This window comes from Sebastes fasciatus, chromosome 23 (assembly GCF_043250625.1).
Source record: "Sebastes fasciatus isolate fSebFas1 chromosome 23, fSebFas1.pri, whole genome shotgun sequence".
Classification (NCBI taxonomy): Eukaryota; Metazoa; Chordata; class Actinopteri; order Perciformes; family Sebastidae; genus Sebastes; species Sebastes fasciatus.
In genome coordinates this window covers 9498754-9522473 of record NC_133817.1, presented here as the reverse complement: position 1 = coordinate 9522473, position 23720 = coordinate 9498754, and the positions used below count along the sequence as shown (strand labels likewise).

The window sequence follows — 23720 nt, the reverse complement described above, 5'->3', positions numbered from 1 at the left end:
CAGCTACTTTTTTATCTCCTCTGTGATTGGTCGATTCACCAGCTACTTTTCATCTCCTCTGTGATTGGTCGATCCACCAGCTACTTTTTGTCTCCTCTGTGATTGGTCCAATCCACCAAGCACCTGTCGCGCGACCTGAAGAAAAGTTTGCCAGCCGTTGAGAAATGTATCCAAAGAGTGTGGGCTGGCCCATTGTTCATCCTGGAGAAGGGGGGGGCAGGGAACTCTAGAGTGGGAAGTCCAGGAAGGAAACTAAAAGCTGTCAAACGGGTCTCTACCCTTTTTTTCTGAAGTGAGGAATGGAATGCTCCAGGAACTCAAACGGTAAAAACTTTTCAAACTGGAAAAAAATGTCAACTTTCTCATGAAGACGGTTAATTAACCGTTAAAAGGGAAACAAAAATGGCGTGTGAGGTTGAGTTAAACGGTAACGAACTTTTGGAAGTTGACATATGTGACGGCGCAACCACCGGCGAGCACGTAGCTCCACCTCCACCTGCCGCGGATCACCGGACCAGCACGGCCGGTGACAGTGACTCTGAGTGCCAGCAGCATGGAGATGATGGTGATGGTGGAGGTGGAGGTGGAGTGAAGTCTCTGAGGTCCTCCATAGTGGACTGTCTGCTGGTGGAGCTGTATGACACGTACAGTGGAGGCAGCAGGAGGAACCTGGACAGCTGGGGGGACAGCTCCACCGAGGCGTCCGGATCCGATGCCTTCCTCGGCCGCAGCAACTCCGGCTCCAGCTTCCTCCAGGAGCTCCAGGAGAAGCACACCAGGAGGCATCAGGTCAACTACCTGGCCCAGAAAGGTGAGAGGGGTGGGGGGTGATGACATGTCCTGGTTCTCCTTTGACATACTGGTCTATTTTATTCATTATTCATAAGTAACATTATATATATATATCATAATATAATATATATATATATATATATATATATATCATATAATATATATGATATATATATATACAATATAATATATATATATATATATATATATATATATATTCCTGATTGAAGTTTATCATATCCATTGTCACTTTTAAACATATTAGATTATCATATATATTTTTTAAAAGTATGCCTTGTGTATTAGACCAATATAAAACACACAAGCATGGTTTAAATATCCAAAATATCCCAATTATTGCCATATATCTATGAGCTGACAGATGTATTGATTGAAAACCAATATCATATCCAAATGTCAGCCCTAAAATTAAATAAAAAAATTGCTTTTGGTAATTTAAATAGTTTTTAATTATACCAATCCTTTACAAATATTCAAAGCCCAATGTACTTTAACCAGTTTGTTAATGAAGTGTTAAGGCTACTCATCTGAGGGTCTAAGGGGTGTTTACATGTTGTACAGATTGTATTGTAAAGCTATTTGAGGCACGTTTGTGTTTAGCATATATATAAATATATATCTATTTTTTTATTTTTATTTCATATTGTTCTTCAATTAATATATCTGTCAGCTCATAGATATATGGCAATAATTGTGATATTTTGGATATTTACACCATGCTTATGAGCTTTATTTTGGTCTAATACACAAGGCATACTTTTAAAAAATATACATGATAATCTAATATGTTTAAAAGTGACAATGGATATGATAAACGTCAACCAGGAATGTGTATATATATATATATATATATGTGTGTGTATATGTTGTTAGTTCATTATATTGGTTAGAGCTGCAATGATTAATCGATTAGTTGCCAACTATTAAATTAATCGCCAACTATTTTGATAATTGATTAATCGGTTTGAGTAATTTTTTGAGGGAAAAAACAGTCTAAATTCTCAGATTGCAGCTTCTTAAATATGAATATTTTCTGGTTTCTTTACTCCTCTATGACAGTAAACTGAATATCTTTGAGTTGTGTACAAAACAAGACATTTGAGGACGTCATCTTGGGCTTTGGGAAACACTGATCCACATTTTTCACCATTTTCTGACAATTTAATCAAGAGAATTATCCGCAGATTAATCCACAATGAAAATAATCCTTATTTCTAGACCTAATATTGATTGCGCTTGATACAAAGGGCCTTTTGTACATGTTTTCGTTTGCCATCATTATTGTCAGTGAGAAGCCAAACAGTCTGGAGACTGTTTACAGGTATCCTCACAGTATGCAGACCTTCACATAGACAAACACACACCGACGCAGGGGCTGATGAGTGTGTTGACAGCTCGTTTACTACTACTCAGCGTGTTGCCTCGGAGTCTTGAAAGGCATGTTACTGTGAGTGCCACGCTGCAATTGTTTCCTCTGTTAAAGTGGAATTCTACTGTAAACACAGCCGGGCCTGTGAGCTCAGTGTTTGCCCTCTACTAACGTGAGGCTCGGTCAAGTTAAACAATGCAGAGGGCTGCCACTCAGGAAGAGGAAACGCTCTGATAATGCCTCCGCTAAAACATTACGTGTCTAATGGGTTTAGTCAGGGAGTAATGGTTCCTGGTGAGGTTTAGGGCCCTTTGGTAAACATTTAAGTTCTTAGTGCGCAGGAAACCTTGTCACCTCCTTGGCATTGTCTGCAGGTGATTATGACTTTTGACCTCCTGGTAGAAGAGTGATAATATGAAAGATCAACCTCCAAGGAAGGTGGGAATGTAGATGAAAAGATTCATTAGATATTGATATAGACATGCAACTATGACTATTTTCATTGCTAATTATTCTGTCACTTGTTTTGATTAATTGTTTAGTCTTTAAAATGTGAAAATTATGACAAATGCCCATGCAATCACATTGCAACAACTCAAAGATATTCAGTTTACTGTCATAGAGGAGTAAAGAAACCAGAAAATATTCAAATTTAAGAAGCTGGAATCAGAATTTAGACTTTGTTTTCTTAAAAAAATACTCAAACCAATTAATCAATTATGGAAATAGTTGACGATTAATGTAATAGTTGACAACTAATCGTTGCAGCTCTAATGTGAAATGAAGAAAAGCAGCAAATCTTAATTTTTTTCAAAGCTACTACGAGCAAATATTTTGTATTTTCACTTGAAAATAAAAAAAGATCCAAAGATTAACAAATTATAAAGTCCATTGATTTCTGTGAGAGCAACAATAATGGGTCAAAAAACAGAGATATAAAATTTGATATTAGCCCAGACTACCTGATTTGTAGTGGATTGCAGTTTTACTGTAAAGTTTTTTATTTTTATTTTATTGTTGTCATTACTGGTGTTAGTTTTTATGCTCTTCTGCTCTTCTATTTTGTCTGTTTGAATCATTGGTTCTTTAGTTAAGTTGTCCCAGAAAAATCAGAGCTCAAAATGTTTAATAATTTGATCATCATTCACAACATCGAGTCTTTTATTTTACAAGAAATATAACAAAAACAAGGATAAACTTTGTCCCACAGATCTGTTTATGTCTCAGATCTGTGTCACCTTCAGTTGAAAATCAGATTTCCTTCAGCCTAAAACATTTAGTGTCATAACTGGGAGGAGGGTTTGTGTTTATGTGGGGCAGAGATGTTCTGGTTTTTATTTAATCTTCGCCTGCAGCGTGGAAACAAGTGACTGTGATATTCTGATCCATCAGAGGAGTGCAGAGCAGACATCACATGTTGTTTCAAACTATATTAAGTAGCTTTATTTAGAAGACATCATATTTTAGCACGGACGTCAATAAATATGGTGCTGTGCTTCTGAAACAGATGTGAAAAACGGAATTATATTTTATCAAAGAACCTAATTTCTAAACAGATTTTTTTCACAATATTTTTGCACTAATCTTTTCCTGAGGTAATATGGGAATCACAAACATTGTATAGAACTGTACCTTTTTATAGAGAGGAGAAAGTTAGCTCAATTAACAACCCTAAACAATGACAAATATTGTCCAGAAACCCTCACAGGTACTACATTTAGCATGAAAAATGTGCTCAAATCATAACATGGCAAACTGCAGCTCAACAGGCAACAACAGCTGTCAGTGTGTCAGTGTGCTGACTTGACTATGACTTGCCCCAAACTGCATGTGATTATCATAAAGTGGGCATGTCTGTAAAGGGGAGACTCGTAGGTACCCATAGAACCCATTTTCATTCACATATCTTGAGGTCAGAGGTCAAGGGACCCCTTTGAAAATGGCTTTGCCAGTTTTTTCCTTGACAAAATTTAGCGTTTGTTTGGAGCGTTATTTAACCTCCTTCACTAAAAGCTAGTGTGACATGGTTGGTACCAATGAATTCCTTAGGTTGTTTTTGTTTCATATGATACCAGTATCTTCACTCTAGCTTTAAAACTAAGCCGGCTTATTATTGTGTTATCTTTGACAGCCCTAATTTATACACTTTCCCATGAGATCGGGTTGCAACCAGGCACATGTGTAATCAGTTGCATGTATTTGTGGATTTTTGAGATATTATTCACTGTAATAAAATAATCCTGTGAGTCCACAAATGAGTGATGGTTTTGAAAGTCTGACATCCATCTGTTTTAGCTCGTTCATGTGGAATTTCTGTGGTTGAAAAGAGTTTTAGGATTTCCAAATTATTTCACACATTTATATTTCTGTGTTTTGTGCTTTTTCAGCCCCGGAGGAGCTGCGTTCAATCATCCAGGAGGTCAAATATCGCACAGGCCTGCAGTCGGCCAAGCTGCTTCGCCAGCTGAAGAGACGGGATCGACAGTGTCACAAACTGCAGAAGAACTACGACATCATCACAGCTTGCCTTCAGGCGGTCTCACAGAAACGACGTAAGAATAAACAGAGTTCTTTCTTTGCTTTAATACTAAAAAAGACCAGTCTCAAGTAGATGGTATCACAGGATGAGTGTGTATTAACTTTCAGAAGGAGGTATTCTTAGACACTCACAAGTGCTATTGGAGGCTGGAAGTTTAGTGAAGTTGATTGATCAACCTATACATCATCCAGTAAGTTTACAACCGGTGCCTGAACATTTTCAAGTCAACTAGTTATATTTTCTATAACTAGTTTTGGTTGTATGACAAAACAATAGACCTATTCATGTTGTTTGTGGGAGCAAAATAGTCTCATAAACCAAAAGTTTGTGTGGTCTGATCCAAAAAAGATTCCTTACATCTTTTATTTTTATGCTTTAATGTGTTTCTACAAATCTTTGATACAATCAGGTGCTACAGGCTTAAAATCCAGAGTAACACATTTGGAAATAACAATGAAATGTCCAACATTTCAAGAAGGGTGAATGCATTTGCAAGGTGCTGTAGATAAACAGGTTTGTACACTATGTAGTCGTAGCTGTCATATCATCTGTAGTATGAAAATAGCTCTCAAATTTACATAATAGACTGTGACATACTGTAGACATACTGTAGACATACTGTAGACTCAAAGCACACGACTATGGGGGAGTAATTATGGTCATTTTCATATCCCAACACTCCCACCATGCACTTCGACGACTTCTTTTCCTGCTTTCCATAGTAAATGAATGGAAAGGGTTAAGACGCCCTCCGTCACCGGATCTGGTGGAAATGCCTCATTAGGAGTCCAAGAGCTGACATCTCTTCGCACAGTTTGCCTTATAATCAGCCTTTTATTCTCATAATGAAATCACAAAAAGGATCACCTCTATGGGTGGTTGGACTGGTTCAGTTTTTGTGGTTGATTGTTGGTGAATTTTTTCCAGATATGAAGAAAAAAAGAGCACAAAGTTAAACATAATTGAAGGAATCTAATGCGGTTATTTTTGCTTTGATTGTTGATTGTTGACTGTTGTTTTTCTGTTAACATGCAGCATGATGGCTCATTAGGAGGTAGAGCATGCAATCATACATGAGTGTTATTGTAATGAGGCCTATTGGAGTTTTAAAGAGGACCTTTTGTTCTTTTCCCTTTACTTTTAGTGTGTTATATAGTTTTTTTTTGTTCATGTAAAATGTCTGCAACGTTACAAAGCCCAAAGTCCACTGCTCCTGAACTGCCTGAAACGCCTTGATTGAAGTCCCGCCTTTTCTTCAGTAACGTGGTGATGTCACCAAGTAACACATTTGCATAATAGCTTTTCAGGAGGGAGGGTGTTCGGAGCTCAAACAGAGCGTTTCAGACAGAGGGTGAAAAGAGGGGCTGCAGCACAGCCGATATGGAAAAAAAAAGCGTTAAAAAAGCATTAAAGCATGTAAACACGTTCTAGTAGAAACCCAAAATACAAGTATGCACCTGAAAATAAGCATAATAGGTCCTCTTTAACAATTCAATAAAACGTAAGTCAATAATTTTACTTTCAGTAATGTTTGTTGTTTTCTTGAAAGGGACATTAATCTATTATTGACTTCTATCTATTGAAGGAATTACAGCTACTGTACATCAACAGTAAAGATGGAGTGAGCGAGCCTCTATTTTCATGATGGAAAACAAATTAGAGTTATGAGAGCAGTCATCTTGTTGAAACATCGAGATCATTTATCATGATGGTTATGAAACATCATCATCAAGGCCGTTTTTTTTATTATAATCATCAAGGCTGTTTGCAGGTATTGATTCTGAACGTCATTAAGACTGGATGTCTTTTTCCATTCAGGAAGCACTTACTGCACCTGTGAAACTGAATCATAATGTCAGGATGCATCATCCATTTAGCTTGCCAACGTCGTTTCGGAAATTGCTCTCCATTTTTGGTGAAGTAGGCAGTGTTTTCTGAATTTCCGTTTGCTGATTTGTGTCTGGTGGATAGTTTATAGGTAAAGTAACAATGTTTTTGATGTAACATTTCTTGTCAGAGTTTCCATCTAAAAACAGATAGAGTAAGGAGATTCTTTGGCATTTATCCTTAAATAATAATCAAAACTATTCATCCATTATAAAAAAAATGGCTTCCAATTCATTTTCTGACAATCGACCAATCGTTTTAGCTCCACTAAACATACTTTCTGATTTAAGTTCCGCCCCTAAGTAATCAGGACAATCAATAAGTGATAACGGATCTTACCTGGATCCACCTCATAGTGAGAACAGCAGCTGAGGTGTCCCCAATAATCTGTATGTCAGTGGATGGCAATGGCAATTTTATTTATATAGCACATTTCATTACATGTAAACTCAAAGTGCTTTACATTTAAAGACAAAATATAAGATATAGGTATAAAACATAAGAACATAGTTAGCATAAGCTACATAAATATAAGAATACACACAAGCATACAAACAGCATTAAAGGTCCTAATAATTATAAAAAAGTGAGATTTTCACGTTTTTTTTATTATAAAGCAGGCTTAAGTCCTATATAAATACTGTGAAAGTATCGAAACACTCAATCCACAGGGAAATACACACAGCCCGTATTCAGAAACTCTGCATTTGAAACAAGCTGTCAGGATTCCTGCCCATTCGTGATGTCACAAATATACAATATTTAGACCCTTTACACAGATTTAAACGTAAACATTCTAAAACGTGTCCCAGTTTATTCCTGGTTGTAGTGTATGTGAATGACATCAGCTGACAGGAAGTACACATGGACCCAAGCTGTTGCCTAGCAACGCAATTCTGTTGCAATTTCGTCGCAATTCCGTTGAAATGCACTAAAACGGAGTGTTTCAGACAGAGGGTAAATACAGGCATATTCAGACTGACAGTATGAAGAAAATAAAGTTTTTTTTGAACATTACAGCATGTACACATGTTCTATTAGAAACACAAAATACAAGTATGAACCTGAAAATGAGCATAATATGGGACCTTTAAGAACCAAAACATCACCACCATCATCATCATTCAGCATATATTTATATTAGGGCTGTCAAACGATTAAAATAATTAATCGCAATTAATCGCAAATTAATCGCACATTTTTTATCTGTTCAAAATTAACCTTAAAGGGAGATTTGTCAAGTATTTAATACTCTTATTAACATGGGAGTGGGCAAATATGCTGCTTTATGCAAATGTGTATATATTTAATTATTAGCTGGCCGACCCACTTTGTGGGTTAAGGAAACAAAAAACCTACCCCTTCTTTCTTTTCTCCGCTCTCCTCCACCATTACCTCATCCCTCTCTACTGTATCTCCTCCCCACTCCTCGCTCCATCCTACCGCATCCCTCCATCCTCGCACCTCCTCCTGGTGACGCCAAACCGGAGGAGGAGGATGAGGAGGTGAGCAGCAGCAGCATCAGCACCACCGAGCTCAAGAAACCTTATTTCCTCCTGAACACATCGGCTATTTGTGACATTTTATAAATCATCTTCAAAGTAGATGTTTGAGTCGCTTTAACAAAAGGCTTCCTGGACGCTGCTAGGTCTGTTGTTTCTAGTCGGAAACAGGATCGATCACCGGAAGAGATTTGGTAATCAGTTTAATCGATTGATTTGTAACGTCTTTGGAGGAACAGCTGATGCGTCTATCGGGATGAATTCCGCATGAAGACATAAAGGAGGATTATTATTATTATTAAAGCGGTGATGGTTGGACGTGTTGGTTCCCGATGAGGCAGGAGAGGCTCCCCTCCGCCGGCAGGAGGCCGAGGGCGGGCTCCAAGCAGCGGCAGCAGAGTTCGGGAGGGGTCGGTAACATCATCAGCAACGTCCTGAAGAAACGAAACGGCATCTCCAGGAGCGCACCCAGGCTGCTCTGCACCTTAGAGCCAGGTGACACCTAGTATTATTATAGGTGGAGAAAGACACTGCATTATTCCTAGGGTAGGTAGGTAGATAAATAGATAGATGGATAGATGGATGGATGGATAAATATTGAAACCAATAACATTTTTAATTGATTATGGCCTGATATAAGATAAATATTGGATATTGAATATTGGATAGATAGATAGATAGATGGATAAATATTGGAACCAATAACATTTTTAATTGATTATGGCCTGATATAAGATACATTATTTTCTTTTGCTATACATATTTTCATGAATGTATCCTATTGCTAAAAGCAATGATCCAATTTTTCCAAAAAAAGACCCTTAAGGGTGTCTGATGAGCTCATCTTCAACAACCTGGCTGAATAATCTGAGCTCCACTGAGTTCAGAAATCAAATCATGAGAGCAGGGTGAGGCTTGGTTTCATACATCTGATAATGCATGCATCACTCTGACCAAATAACTGAGGAGATCGATATCAGTTTTCACTCGTTATACTTCACTTCTTCACCAGATGATGCACCATGATATGTAGCCGGCAAAGACATCCAGATGTCTCTACATCTGCTGGAATGTGTCCACTTTTGACAAGTAATTTAAATAAATAGATGTCTCCATATGGAAATCCAAATTTTAGAGACCCATCTGACAGTGCTGTTCATTAGCCTGGTGCTGAAATTAATGAGCACTTTTTTTTTTACATTGTTTACTGTTTTCTTTCTTTTTACTTTATTGCCATTAAAGGTCCCGTATTATGCTAATTTTCAGGTTCATACTTGTATTTTGTGTTTCTAATAGAACATGTTTACATGCTGTAATGTTCAAAAACCACATTATTTTCCTCGTACCATCTGCCTGAACATGCCTGTATTTACCCTCTGTCTGAAACACTCCGTTTTAGTGCATTTCAATGGAATTGCAACGTAATTGCGTCGCTAGGCAACAGTTTGGGTCCATGTTTACTTCCTGTCAGCTGATGTTATTTATATACACTGCAACAGGAAATAAACTGGGACACATTTAGAATGTTTACGTTTAAAATTGTGTCAAAGGTCTAAATATTGTATGTTTGTGACATCACAAATGGGCAGAAATCCTGACAGCTTGTTTCAAATACAGAGTTTCTGAATACGGGCTGTGTGTGTTTCCCTGTGGATTGAGTGTTTCGATACTTTCACAGAATTTATAAAGGATTTAAGCCAGCTTTATAATTAAAAAACATGAAAATATCACATTTTTATAGTATGGGACCTTTAATGTTATATTATATTTTATGGTTAATGTGCTTAAAACACTGTCAACACAGCAACAATCCACCCATTTCCCAGATATTTATCTGGTTATTTACATCACAACAGCCCAACAAAAGCTTTAATCTTGTTTATTCATGATAAAATCACACACAGTAGAGGTTACCCTTTGTTTTAGCCTGAGTTTATAACAGTGTTTTCTCTTGTTTCTGCCCAAAGACTGTACATCTTGAATGACTATACATCCTCTAGCTGGTTTAATTTCAATTAATTTCACCTCTGGAGAGATTAAACCATCACCTAAACAGCCTCTGCACCTCTGAACCTTAATACTGGTTTTGTATGAGTCGTGTTGGTCTAATCTGTGACAGGGAAGTAGGAGGGTTTTCAGTGTTAATCCTCTTCCCAAAGCTCTGGAGAGGAAACAACAGAATAAAAGCGACGCTTCATAGAGAATGGCGCAGGAAATAACCACAGAGGCGGACCAAGCAGGTTAAACACCGTTTTATCCTTTTGTGAGGGGCTTTTATTGATGTTGTTCGTACTTGTAGTGAGATCGGCTGCAGTTTTAGAGCCGGATCAGTCCTCTTAGAGGCTCTGCTGGAGAGGAGGAAGGAGGAGGGAAATGGCTGCTGTTTGGCCCAGAGCCTGAAACATGTCAGGACCTTCCCTCTTTAACTTCACATCAAAGTTTAATTTCCGAGGGTTTAACCCACTGAGCTAAATATCCTCTAAAGATGTTGCGTGCAAAGAGATTTGAAACGATTTTCCAGTGATTGAAACGCGGATTCAGCACCACGCAGTGACGGACAGCGACTCTTCCAGTGACGCGTCTCACAGCCACAGCACCAGACTCCATGCAAAAAACTAACGATTTAACATGAAAACTACTCAATCCCGTGTTTTGTCTTATAATATCGTGGTTAAAGAAGCTTAAACATACATTTCTAACACTCACAGAGCTTCCGGCTTTTGTTTCAGATTTTGATCATGTGATCTGCACTGTAAACAATTGCTGTTAATTTACAGCAGGATTTCAACAGTATTAACCTGTTATTGCTAAAGACAGTGCTTTACTGTTAACACAAAAGTTTATTAAAATGTATGTAAAAAATACAATCTACATTTTTACTGAAACTATTTCAGAGAGGTGTTAGTTCAATCGTATGGTCATTTTGAAGCTGCAGTTTGTGGTGCTGTGAAATTAAACCGAGTGAGACTGAGAAGTGTTTCTAATATTTTGTCCACCCTTTTTTAATATCATTGAGTTTAGGCTGTTGTATTAGCTAACTGGACATAAAATCACTGGGAAATGAGTCTAGATCCTTTTGAAAAGTGTCAAATTATTAGATATAGGAGGAATTAGATTTCCGTAAAAAGAAAAAATTGTTTTGTTTTTTTTAATTAAATTTTGGTTTGAGACAAATTAACTTGGGGTCCTAAATTTCCTTCTGTTGAATTCAGTCTGTCTTGTCATTGGTTGCTATTTTGCTCGTTCATAATATCTTGATGTACAGACTGAGCCTGATTGAGTGACAATATCACAATGTATTCTGCATCAGTGAAGCATTGGCAGGAGCCAAGAAGTGACACATTTGAAGCTTACATTGTGTGTTAACTCTCAAGATGTTTTATGATTTCACAGTTGCATCATCTTCACATGCATTGTAAAATATGATAAATATATAATAGAAGTTTTGTGCATCATTTTATGCACATTTTCCCAAATGTCAGTCTGACATCCTCTGTACGGAAACTTTGGGATGTTGACTACAATGATAGTCCCCCAGATGATCTGGTTTATAGACTAGTCTGACGAGGTGTCTCTTGTTTGTTTGTAGGAGTCGACACGAGGCTGAAGTTTACCATCGAGCCATCGCTGGGAAAGAGTGGATTCCAGCAGGTAAGAAACATATGCTACTGTACAATCCATTGTTTCAGTTTAACATTCAACATGCCCCAATATGTCTGTTTCTTTACTGTTTTTAGCTGTTGATATAATGTGTGTATATGTGTTTTTACTGTGTGAATGAATGTGATAATGCTGACTTTCTTTTCCTCTTAACGCCAATAAATAATGTAGTATTATACATGAAGTATTAATATTGTCTTACTGGGTCACACTGGCCTCAGTGGGAGTGTGCTGGTTAATTAAAAGGGTCAATAAAACGGTCTGTTTTCTCCCCCACAGTGGTATGACGCCCTTAAAGCAGTGGCTCGGCTCCCTACTGGGATACCGAAGGAATGGAGGAAGAGGGTATGTAACTTATACTAAGTATAACATATGGCATTGTTGGCACAGTTCTTTCCCAAGTAGTGAAAAATGCAGTAGTTTGCTGAACTCACTGAGCCACACATGGAAGGAAAATGTAGGCAGTAGATTATTTTTAGACAGTAAAAGCAGTCTTGTAATTGTTGCATGTTCAGTGAACGTCTGCATAAACTCTGATTCTCAACCCCTGGGTGTTTCTTCTGTTTGGGCCAGACATATCTCCCGTATAAAAATACATTTTGATAAATAAGACCTTCTTTGTTTGTGTCTGTTTTGAACCCAGAGGGCATTTAGTAAAAGAAAGTGATGACCCAGCTGTGCTAGTACAAGAAAAGTTTGTTTTCTTTATTATTGCCGACCTGCGAGCAGAGTTTTACAGTCTAGAGAGAGACAGCTTTGTCTAGAGAACAAGAACAATATGCAGAGGCACTCTGTCTACAATGCTCCATTCATCGCTCATCATGACTTTGTCTCTCGGGAGGAGGGAGAGGGGGAAATGGAAGTGATTGCTTTCATCTTGTCAGGGGAGATGAACAATGCAATCTTGTCTTCGTTCCTGAACTAACTGTGAATAAGCGGCCTTTTACACAAGTGCTGCAGGAAAAAGAAACCTGAGAATATTGAGGATGGTAAACTAGGAATCTGTTCATGACTCAGTAGGGGAAATTATTTGAAAATCTGTCCTGATATTTGAACCATTTCTCCTGTAAGTTTAGTTCAACTGTTGATATTATTCTAGTATTAATGTGTTTCTTTGTGCAGGTGTGGCTAACGCTAGCAGACCAGTACCTCCACAGTATCTCTATTGACTGGGAGAAGACGCTTCGCTTCGCCTTTAACGAGCGCAGCAACCCTGACGATGACTCCCTCGGCATCCAAATCGTCAAGGTAACCAGATCATATTGTTGTGTTGAGGGGTTGAGGGTGAGATGAATGTGCATGTATGTGCAGTGTGTGCATGCATGCCTTGTGTTAAGATTATTTTGTCTTTGACACGGGACACATCTAAAATCCAATTTTAATAGTTTTATATGATCCTCATATATTGGACACAAAAATAGAAACAAATAGCCATCATTGATGTTTTCCTACTGAGTGTAAATAAGCATGTCCTACTAATAAGAGGAGGAGCTGTGTCCGGTAGAGGATGTTTACTTATGACTGTGCGTCAGAGAACGGTGTGACAGCATCATGGAAACACTGCAGCCCTTTTCTGTTTCTCACTGACTCAACAGAGTTTCCATCAACAGGGCAAAGTCCCGTCATCTACGTCACCGTCGCTGTCCTAAATGCATGAATGCACTGACTTATGATAAAACAATCCATACACATGCACACATCCTCTTAATGTTCAGGACCTGCACAGGACGGGCTGCAGTTCTTACTGCGGCCAGGAGGGAGAGCAGGACAGGGTGGTGCTGAAGAGGGTGCTGCTGGCGTACGCACGCTGGAATAAGAGTGTGGGCTACTGCCAAGGATTCAACGTGCTGGCTGCACTCATACTGGAGGTTACAGAGGGACATGAGAGCGACGCATTGAAGGTACATTAACAGTATGAACATGCTAAGATTGAGAGTAAAAGTATAAATAAAACGTTGACTTCCTGGTAGAGTTTCTACGTTGCTTTCTGTCCTTTTGAATAGTGATTAAACTTGTTGTTATGCTCTTCTATATTCAGGTGATGATCTATCTGATTGACAAAGTACTGCCTGAGAGTTATTTTGCCAACAACCTCCGAGCTTTGTCAGGTAAACACAATGACACACGTACAGGCTGATTCATTTATAAACTGAAGAAAACACACAGTTCATACTGTAACAACTTCAGCCCAGAAATAAACTACAAATTCAATCATTTTGTATAAAAAAGTACAGAATTTGTTGTCCATTTTCAGTAAAATATGTCATCTCTACATTGCAGATACATTTGAGACAGATCATTCTTGAGCGTTAATTAAAATGACACAATTAAACAGATCCAGTACCTACCAAATTGAGACGTGGTTGATACCATCAGATTATCATCAAACATATTTAGTTTTAATCTGTAATCTGTCTCCTTCTATTAGTGGACATGGCGGTGTTCAGAGACCTGCTGCGTCTGAAGCTGCCCAGACTGTCCCAGCATCTCCACCACCTTCAGAAAGCTGCCAACAGAGAAGCCGGAGGTACAAGTCTCTGTGTTTACAGAAACGCTACCTGGTTATAAATATCTGGTGCCAACAGCATCCAGAGCTACCTGATGAAGCTTTAACTGTTAAATTATGCCAGAGAAAATAGCATTGTCTGTAAATCATTTGTATGTTTTCCAAATGTACAAATAACTCCCCTAATATCCTAAATAACACACATCTGTTTCCTCTCAGGCAGCTACGAGCCTCCGCTGACCAACGTGTTCACTATGCAGTGGTTCCTCACCATGTTCGCCACCTGCCTGCCGGCGCCCACCGTGCTCAAGATCTGGGACTCGGTTTTCTTTGAGGGTTCAGAGGTGCTGTTTCGGGTCGCCCTCGCCATCTGGGAGGGACTGGGAGAGTGAGTGGACCATTATTTGACCTGTATGAGGGTGAACAATATTAACATTTGTGTGTCCTAATGTGCTATAAATTAATTTTATGTTTGATCATTTTCATTTTTTTGATTATTAAATATGTGCTATTCAGTCTTGTTCTAGGTGGTCCCTGAAATTAAATCTGGACCATGAGGCACTAAAAATCTCTGATAGAAATGCCTTCATCATCATATGCTCCTCTTCCTCCCTGCATCTCTCTCCAGGAGGATCGAGTACTGTCACACAGCAGATGAGTTTTACAGCACGATGGGTTGTCTGACTCAGGAGATGCTGGAGCACAACCTCATCGACCCTCCTGAACTCATGCAGGTACGAGATAAACACAACCGCTCACACCTGTTCGACCTCTTCAGAGATGTTTTTAAACTGATATTATGTACCGTTGACGTTATTTTTCAGGAGGTTTACGCCATGGCAGTGTTTCCTTTCCCTCAACTGGCTGAGCTGAGAGAGAAATACACCTACAACATCACTCCGTTCCCTACCTCAGTCAAATCCAGTGGAAGGTTTGTTCTGTACTTGTTCTAGGGTGCAATGTTTTATTTATAGATCATGTTCTAGGAGACAGAAAGAGGTGGGTGACATGTTGCATGTTCCTGCTGACTGTAGGAGGTAATGCAAATGTGCCACGTATCTTTACTACAAATGAAATATGTACAAATAACAGATATGGGTTGTAATAAACACGACTTTTACAACATTTACTAGGGAGCAAATTCTGTCCCCAAAATTGTTTACAATCAAGAAAAATCTGAAATAAAACATAGTTTACATGAATATGGTGTTGATGGGAACATGTTATAGTGGCAGCGGTGGTGATGATGATTACGTTATTATCTTGTTCTTAGTGGCGGTCTGGGCGGCTGGGAGAGCGATGACGATGCCGACATGGATGATGAAGACTCCGTGGTGACGGCGCTCGGTTGTCTGGGTCCCCTGGGCGGCCTGCTGGCCCCCGAGCTGCAGAGATACCATAAACACCTCAAAGGTCAGTGGAGAGTGTACCGAAACAGCAGTCAAGTAGCTCAAGCCAAACTGCCGCCCTAAATCCTCATGCTCTGCCCTCGATTTGACTCCAAGAACAAACTGTCTCTGATCTGCTTCCTCCAGACAAATCCTCACTTCCTCCTCTTTCAGCAAAGATGAAAAAAAGGCACACAGCCGGAGGGATTTTGTTAAAAACATCGGTTAAGATCTGAAGCAGTAGTCGTCGCTCTCCAGAGAGTTATAAGAATGACTTCAGATAGAAATGAGTGTTTCATTTATCCTCAACAGTAGATCTCAGTAGAACCGTTTTGACCTGGTTCAAAAGGGAAACACGGCTCATTCTTAAGAGCTAAGTGCAGCAAATGAACATTAATAAATCATCACCACAGTCTCTGAGACAACAGTATAATTACAGTAAACAAACTAAACCGCCAGCTGCTACAGTGCATCTTACACTGTGTGCTGCCGTGTTTGATTTGGTCTTTAATTGCAACACAAAATGAGGAAGTGCTGCTGTAAAAGTGATGGAAATATAACCCCCAACACTGACCTTTTCCAGTAGAGCTAAACAGAAAACAAACAGAAATTCAGAGGTTGATTTTGTCTAAAAGCATAATGATGATGCCATCAGAGGCGGAAAAAAACAGGAAGGACTGACTCAGTATGGTGGGATGGTTTTCATTTAGACCTAATGGTTTCATTTAGACCAAATGCAGTACTCTGGTCTGCAGAACAGTCTCACTCATGTACAGTATGTATTTCAAGAAACAAGAGTTTTTCATGCACGGGTAAATTTTGAGATTTGTCTATTTAGCTTCTTTAACATGTCTTCTTTCAGACTAGAAAATATCCAAAATACACATTTAGGTGTTAACCCAAAATTAATCGCACATTTTTTAACCTGTTCAAAATGTACCTTAAAGGGAGATTTGTCAAGTATTTAATACTCTTATCAACTTGGGAGTGGACAAATTTGCTGCTCTATGCAAATGTATGTATATATTTATTATTAGAAATCAATTAACAACACAAAACAATGACAAATATTGTCCAGAAACCCTCACAGGTACTGCATTTAGCATAAAAAATGTGCTCAAATCATAACATGGCAAACTGCAGCCCAACATGCGACAACAGCTGTCAGTGTGCTGACTTGACTATGACCCCAAACTGCGTGTGATTATCATAAAGCGGGCATGTCTGTAAAGGGGAGACATGCCAGTTTTTCCTCGCCAAAATGTTGCCTAAATTTGGAGTGTTATTTTGCCTCCTTTGTGAAAAGCTAGTATAACATGGTTGGTACCAATGGATTCTTTAAGTTTTCTAGTTTCATATTATACCAGTATTTTCAGTCTAGAATCTCTAAAACTGAGCCTGCTGCAACTTAAAAACCACAAGTTGTGTTAATCCGTTAAATAAACTACTGGCGTTAAAACACATTTACCTTAACGCGTTATTATCACGTTAATTTTGACAGCCCTAAAATAAATACATAGACTCTGTTTGTCATTTTCCTCAGAGAGCACCAAGAGGCTTTTTTATGTGGCACAGTTTGGTGTCTCAGCTGATCTTGATTAAAGGGGATGAAAGCAAAACTGGGTGAGCGATTAAGTAAGAAAAGGAGCTTAAAAAGTCCCTAAAAAGGCCCATTGGATTTTGTCTGATTTGTGTGTTTAGCTGGAATGTTTCCTTCCGCTTTTTGAACCAAAGCCCTCGACTCTAATCTCTGAATCTTAGTGTCTGAAAGCCGAAATCACAGTCATGAAATAAATCCAACAAGTAACAATAAGGTTAGGCACATAAGGAAAGTAGAAAAAAAAAAATTAATGTTGGGATAAAGAACCTGACATCCCTGTTTCTACATGTTTCTACCTCCAGACCAGCGAGGAGACGGGGGCAACATCGGAGAGCTGAGCCCAGGAGCAGTAGGAGCTGGAGGAGGAGGAGGAGGAGGAGGAGGAGGAGCCAGGGCGGAGCATCAAGCAGCAATCAACAGCATGATGACGGAGAGAATGAGCACCGACATCTACGCCCTGAAGAAGCAATATGCACGCATCAAAAGGCGGCAGCAGCAACAGGCTATGCAACTCTACATACGCACAGGTGGGAGGAAAAGTAATGACAGTCATAATCATAACTACATCCATTTATTTTTCAAACTATAACCACTTCATTGTTTTCACGTTAATGTCTGTGGGGAATAGCTTTAATGCCATTAGACATATCCTAAGAAACACAGAAACAAAAACAAATCAAACAAAGATGAGGCTCTACCTGGGTAGAAGGACAGAAACACATGAACGCAGCAGAAAGTCAGATGTTTAACGATGATGTGTGACTCGATAGGACCTGGACCTGAAGTGGCCACAAGTCCAGGGGTTCTCCAGGAGCGTCCCAACAAACACAGCGACCTTACCGACCAGCACACTGACGGTACTGGTGTCGAACCAAAGGGTCATCATCATCTCAAACTGGGTGTTCTGGGGCTGATTTGATCATCTCTAATGATTCATTCGTGTTTAAATTAAAGTAATTGAATGATTTAAGGAGGATGGTCCAGTACCAAATCACAAATTACTTCTAATCTTTGGTTTAGGGAATACTGTTGCTGGTGATGGTTTTGTTCTATTTGCAGGTGCTATATGCAAATTCATTAAACCACCTATAATCTAAATATGTATTTGGAGACACTTGTCACTACTGTACTTTAGACAGATCCATCAGATGCATAAATCAACTTTTTTTTTATCACTTAAACATCAGTTAGAATGGCAGAAAATTACAGTTGTTAATATGTTGTTAGCTTGAAGTACATTTTCTGTTACTTTATACTTCTACTCCACCACAATTAAGAGGGAAATATTGTAATTTTTACTCCAGTACATTTATTTGATAACTTTAATTACTTTCCAGATTCAGATTAATAATACAAAATATAATCAACAAATAAATGATTATATAATTAATACAACTTTATTGATCCCCAGGGAAATCCACAAGCTACCAGCAGTTTATTAAGTAAAATACTGTATATAAAATATACATAAATAAATTAAAATTACTCCCACATTTACCAGCTGTGATATTAAAGTGATGAACACATTAATGCATCAATGAGTATAATCCAATAATATAATTCTGCATAATATGTGTGTTTACTTTTGGTACTTTAATTATATTTTGAAGTACATTTTATCACATTCCACTTGATAATAATGACAAAACACTTTGATGCATCTATAATTATGGAAAAAGCTCCAGTTAATGTTTAATTTAACACAATGCTGATGATGTCTTCAGTAGTGACAGATGTCTCCAATTATACTTGATACTCCAAATGAGTCATGTTTATTTCTGGCTTGGGCGACCTCCTACCACTTACACTTTGCTCTACTTCCTTCAGTTTGTTGCTCCTCTCCTCCGTCTCATGCCAACATATGACTTGTGAAGATTGTATAACAGTATTACCATGAGATTCTATGTTTTTCCCTTTCAGATTCAAACATCTGTGCACAAGTACACTCACGTTATATTTCCTCTCTAATCATCACTCATGTAACCACACTCTGTAAAGCTCAGCAATCAGCTTTTATAAAGATGTGTTTACATTGACATAGTTTATGGACAACAGAAAAAAATACGGTATATTACTGTACATATTATACAATATGAGATAAGTTAATACGCACTCGGCCAGTGGTCCAAAGGCCTGATGATAAATCCTTGAAGAGTAAAAGCTTTCGGCGCCCTCTGGTGTCTGATGGAGGCACTCTGAACAGCTGACTGTGTTTCTAAATGTGACTCAGCTGTTGCATCTGCACCATCAAACAGAGATATTTAATAATTTCTGTGATGACTGTAATGCCGATACAGTTAATATATTCTTTATCAATCAAAAGAGAAGCAATCTGACAATTTTATAATATAGATACATTTTTCATGGATCATTTATTAAGTAAAATAACAATTATTTCCTGGTTACAACTTCCCAAATTTTTTCAATTACATCTCTATAAATTGAATGTGTTATGGTTTTTTAATGTTTTAATTTTAAAATATGATTTATTTGATAGGGATAGATCACGTTAATGAACATCAGTATAAAATACAGGATATAAACATGCAGGATTTAGCAAGAATGCTAATTTCCATCCTTAGTCTTTAGGCAGGAATCAATAGATAACATATACAAATATACAATACACACAAGTAGAAAAGACAAAATACATAATATACTAACGGGATATACTACATTTTATAGTCAATCAATATTTGATTGATTATAAAAGATAATTTATAAAGAAACAATGAGTATTTATGGCAAAACCGATCATTTAAACAGTTATATCTGATCAATTTTGCATTTAGATAAAGTATTTTTAATGTACTTTAAGTTAGTTACAATATTGCTGTGTCGTTGTTATCACCTAGTTTACACCGTAGCAGGAAAGAAGTTTATAAACAGTTTGGAGTTAGATTAAATGTAATATACAGTAAGATAACTTAATGGGTAGTTACTGTAGTTAGTGAACAAAAAACTAAACTGTGTCACTGTAACTTCAGTTCAAGACAAATCCATCTTACTGTAGGTTAAAGAATCAGTATACAAATTCACTTACACTCATGAAAAGACTGTTTTCTGCCTGTTTTAATGTGTTTTTGTGTGTCTCCCCTCCAGAGAAATGCCCCGCCACCCGTGTCCTGCCCTCCCAACTCAACCCCTCTAGCACAGTAATCAACCACCTCCTTCTGGGTCGGAAACCACGCGGAGAACCCCGGTGCTCCAGACCCACATCCACTAGCACATCCACACTACCGGGGTCCCGACCTGCGTCTCTGTCCCAGAGTCAGGGCTCCCCGGCCAGGCAGCGCTGTGGCTCCAACAGCACCGGATCTCCGGGGAGCTGTGGAGGAGGCGCGGGGTCGCCCTGGCGTGCTCATGTCCGGGCACATCGAAGGAATATAGCCAGGGCCCGAGCGCAGCTGGGGTTTGGAGATTCAGAGGAAAAAGAAGATGAGGAGGAAGAAGCAAGACTTGAAGGTGAAGAGGAGAAGATTGAGGGAAATGAGAGAGATGATGAGGAGCAGAAAGAGGGGAGTGACTCCGCTACAGGGTCAGTGTATGAAGATGCTCCACAGGTGGAAGATGAGACAACAGAAGCAGAAGTTGAAGAGGTGGTGGTGCAGCTGGACTCCCTGGATCTAGATGACGAATCAGATCTGACCTCCCCCAACCCAGATACACCACCAGAGTCTAAACCTGCACCCCAAGTCCCTCTCCTCCCTCCGCCGCCGTCCTCAAACAGACACAAAGAGTCTGATTCCTCAGGTTCAGAAAGAAGATTTGACAGAAACTTTCCCTCCATCGCTTTACCTCCACCTCACCATTCCCCCCCCTCCACCCTAAGTCCATCCCCCTCTCCGGTCCCCACATTAACTTCTCTCGGCCCGTCCTGCTCGTCCTCTCCAACACCACCCTCCACCCCAACGCCAAGCTGCCTCCCGTCATCCCCGTCAGCTAACAGCCTCTCCTCTCTCACTCTTCCCGCATCCTCCACCTTTTACAAAACATCCTCCCCCTCCACCCCCTCACTTTCCTCCATCTCTTCATCCTCCAAATCTCATTTATCCTCCTCCCCGTCAACCCCAGCGTTGTCTTCCACCGTCGCTCCCAAACAGCAGGTCTTTTCCCCGTTCCCTAGCGTCAAGCAGCCCAGGAAATCGACAGCGGCCAGAAATCTCGGCCTCTACGGTCCCACATCCAGAACGCCCACAGTCCACTTCCCTCAGCTCAGCCGCAACCTCAACCGCAGTAGCGCTGCGGGCGCCACCGGGAGCCGATGAAGACCTCCACACTCCTTAACTGATACTAGAAACACAACAGTCGTTACATGATGTGAAAAATCATTCTCTAACTACACCGTGTTGCCTCCTGCATATCAAGAAAATAACCCATATCTTATTTAAAGTAGAATGAAAGTTGTAGAAATGTAAAGATGTGCAGAAATCGCTGAATCACTGATGTTGTCACGTGAAGAATGTGATTCAGCTGATGAAGAAATGTCATCCTGAAATTTCACAATCCATTTCAGACAAGAATTAGTTGACTATTATGTGTGAAGGAAACTTGTTCATGTTTTGTTTATTGTCTCAACCGCATTGGTACTGTACAGCTAAGGAACACAGGACTATAGGACCAAGTGTCAAGCCCTTTACAGTGGCCTATGCTGTTTTCTTCTTGACCATAATGCATACATGATAAACAGATGTGAACTATGTTTTACAGACTCTCTAAAGAGTTGCATTTGTGCCGGACATCTGTGTCTCTTCAATAATGGTTTGTGAACCTTGAGAAAAGACTGAAACATGAAGAGACTCTGGCCTGGACAAATGCTTCCTTCTGGACTCGTAGGGACCATATATGGCAACATGATGAAGTACATCACAATACACAATAGCCATCCAGTTGTTTCTATGCCAAGTATTACAAAAATAAATAACCCAAGAAACAAGAGATACCTAAGAATTGCTGTAAATGAAGAATAATAATAATAAAAAGTCTGTGTGCCCTCCAAAAGCTCTTAAAATGTTTGATGTCCTGAAGCACTTTACTCTCTGTCTTGAACTTCACTGTTGAACATGATAATACTGTGTAAATGAAAAGTGGCAAATCTATAAACAAAGGCAGAACAGGATTAGTAGCTGTGTTCACATAAAATAAACTTGCACAACACTTAAAAGGAAAACTCAATGATTCCCAGTAAAGTCCAACCACGAAGCACTTTTACTTGGAAACTTAACACAAAGCTGCGGCTTCTCACTGAGCTATAAATGCAGTCCAGTAATACAAGGGAAAATCACAGTGTGTCATGTTGTTTTTACATTTGAAGGTTTTATATTGATTTGACTCAACGGAAATCAAACTTGGACATCAAATTTTCTAAAAGACAAATACGAGCCAAACTTTAACAGAAGGCGTAGGCTTTTGACAACATATATTGCTGTTTTCTTTTTTAACATTTCCAGATTGCACAAAGATACTACCTAGCTGCGGTGACACATATTCAGTAGGCTGCACAAAGAAGATACATTTTAAAGGTCCCATATTATAAAAGAAATTGAGATTTTCACGTTTTTTTTATTAAAAAGCAGGCTTAAGTCTTGTATAAATACTGTGAAAGTATCGAAACACTCAATCCACAGGGAAACACACACAGCCCGTATTCAGAAACTCTGCATTTAAAACAAGCTGTCGGGATTTCTGCCCATTCGTGATGTCACGAATATACAATATTTTGACCCTTGACACAATTTTAAACGTAAACATTCTGAACGTGTCCTGGTTTATTCCTGGTTGCGGTGTATGTGAATGTCATCAGCTGACAGGAAGTCAGATGGACCCAAGCTGTTGCCTAGCAACACAATTCTGTTGCAATTCCGTCAAAATGAACTAAAACGGAGCGTTTCAGACAGAGGGTAAATACAGGCATATTCAGGTCAACAGTATGAGGAACATAACGTTTTTTTTTTAACATTACAGTATGTAAACATGTTCTAGTAGAAACACAAAATACAAGTTTGAACCTGAAAATGAGCATAATATGGGACCTTTAACCTGTTTTCCAAGTTGCTAAATTTGTGTTTCAACCAAAGATTGTAGCAGGAAGTGACATATCATTGCTTGCATTATTATTGTGAAAAAAAAGTTTAATATTCAATTGATTTAAAATCAAAGTCAGTCTACAATAATTCTCTTTATAATTATTTTAATTTTCATGCAAAAGTCTTTTCCGCCTTTTCCTGCATCGCTCAAGACGGGGGGGAAGAAGAAGAAGTGCGCACTGAGGCGGAATGTCACTTCCTGTGGCCATCTTTGTTTACATTAATTAACAGCCTCAACCATCTTGTGAAACAAGTTCAAAATCGAGTTGACCTGAAGAGTGTTTCATGAAGGTGGAAATGTCTTCTAAATCGCGGTAAGTGTTGTCATTTGACCTGAATATGTAAAAGAGGAGGTTTATCATGATGTTAG

At 38.9% G+C, this 23720-nt stretch overlaps 1 protein-coding gene across 5 annotated transcripts; it reads left to right on the top strand.

The window, feature by feature from the left end:
- Window positions 1–122: 122 nt before the first annotated feature.
- Window positions 123–22265, top strand: tbc1d30 (TBC1 domain family, member 30). Of its 5 annotated transcripts, XM_074625064.1 has the most exons (15): window positions 123–811; window positions 4570–4734; window positions 11700–11761; window positions 12050–12115; window positions 12893–13018; window positions 13486–13671; window positions 13809–13878; window positions 14199–14297; window positions 14496–14664; window positions 14905–15010; window positions 15101–15207; window positions 15550–15689; window positions 17567–17791; window positions 18035–18121; window positions 20367–22265. In XM_074625064.1, exons 1-15 carry the CDS (start codon window positions 403–405, stop codon window positions 21530–21532), a joined length of 3183 nt encoding a protein of 1060 aa, XP_074481165.1. In that variant the 5' UTR covers window positions 123–402; the 3' UTR covers window positions 21533–22265. The 5 variants fall into 5 exon arrangements, with proteins under 5 accessions (XP_074481165.1, XP_074481166.1, XP_074481167.1 ...); XM_074625065.1 differs by lacking the exon at window positions 18035–18121 and having other exon boundaries at window positions 127–811; XM_074625066.1 differs by lacking the exons at window positions 123–811; window positions 4570–4734 and adding an exon at window positions 8067–8605.
- Window positions 22266–23720: the final 1455 nt, after the last annotated feature.

Excerpts from the sequence above, each read along its gene's own strand:
- tbc1d30 (XM_074625064.1), top strand. The coding sequence starts at position 403 with ATGGCGTGTGAGGTTGAGTTAAACGGTAACGAACTTTTGGAAGTTGAC. Across the intron at positions 4,735-11,699 it reads GGCGGTCTCACAGAAACGAC|GAGTCGACACGAGGCTGAAG; the intron begins GTAAGAATAAAC and ends GTTTGTTTGTAG. Across the intron at positions 15,690-17,566 it reads ATACCATAAACACCTCAAAG|ACCAGCGAGGAGACGGGGGC; the intron begins GTCAGTGGAGAG and ends TTCTACCTCCAG.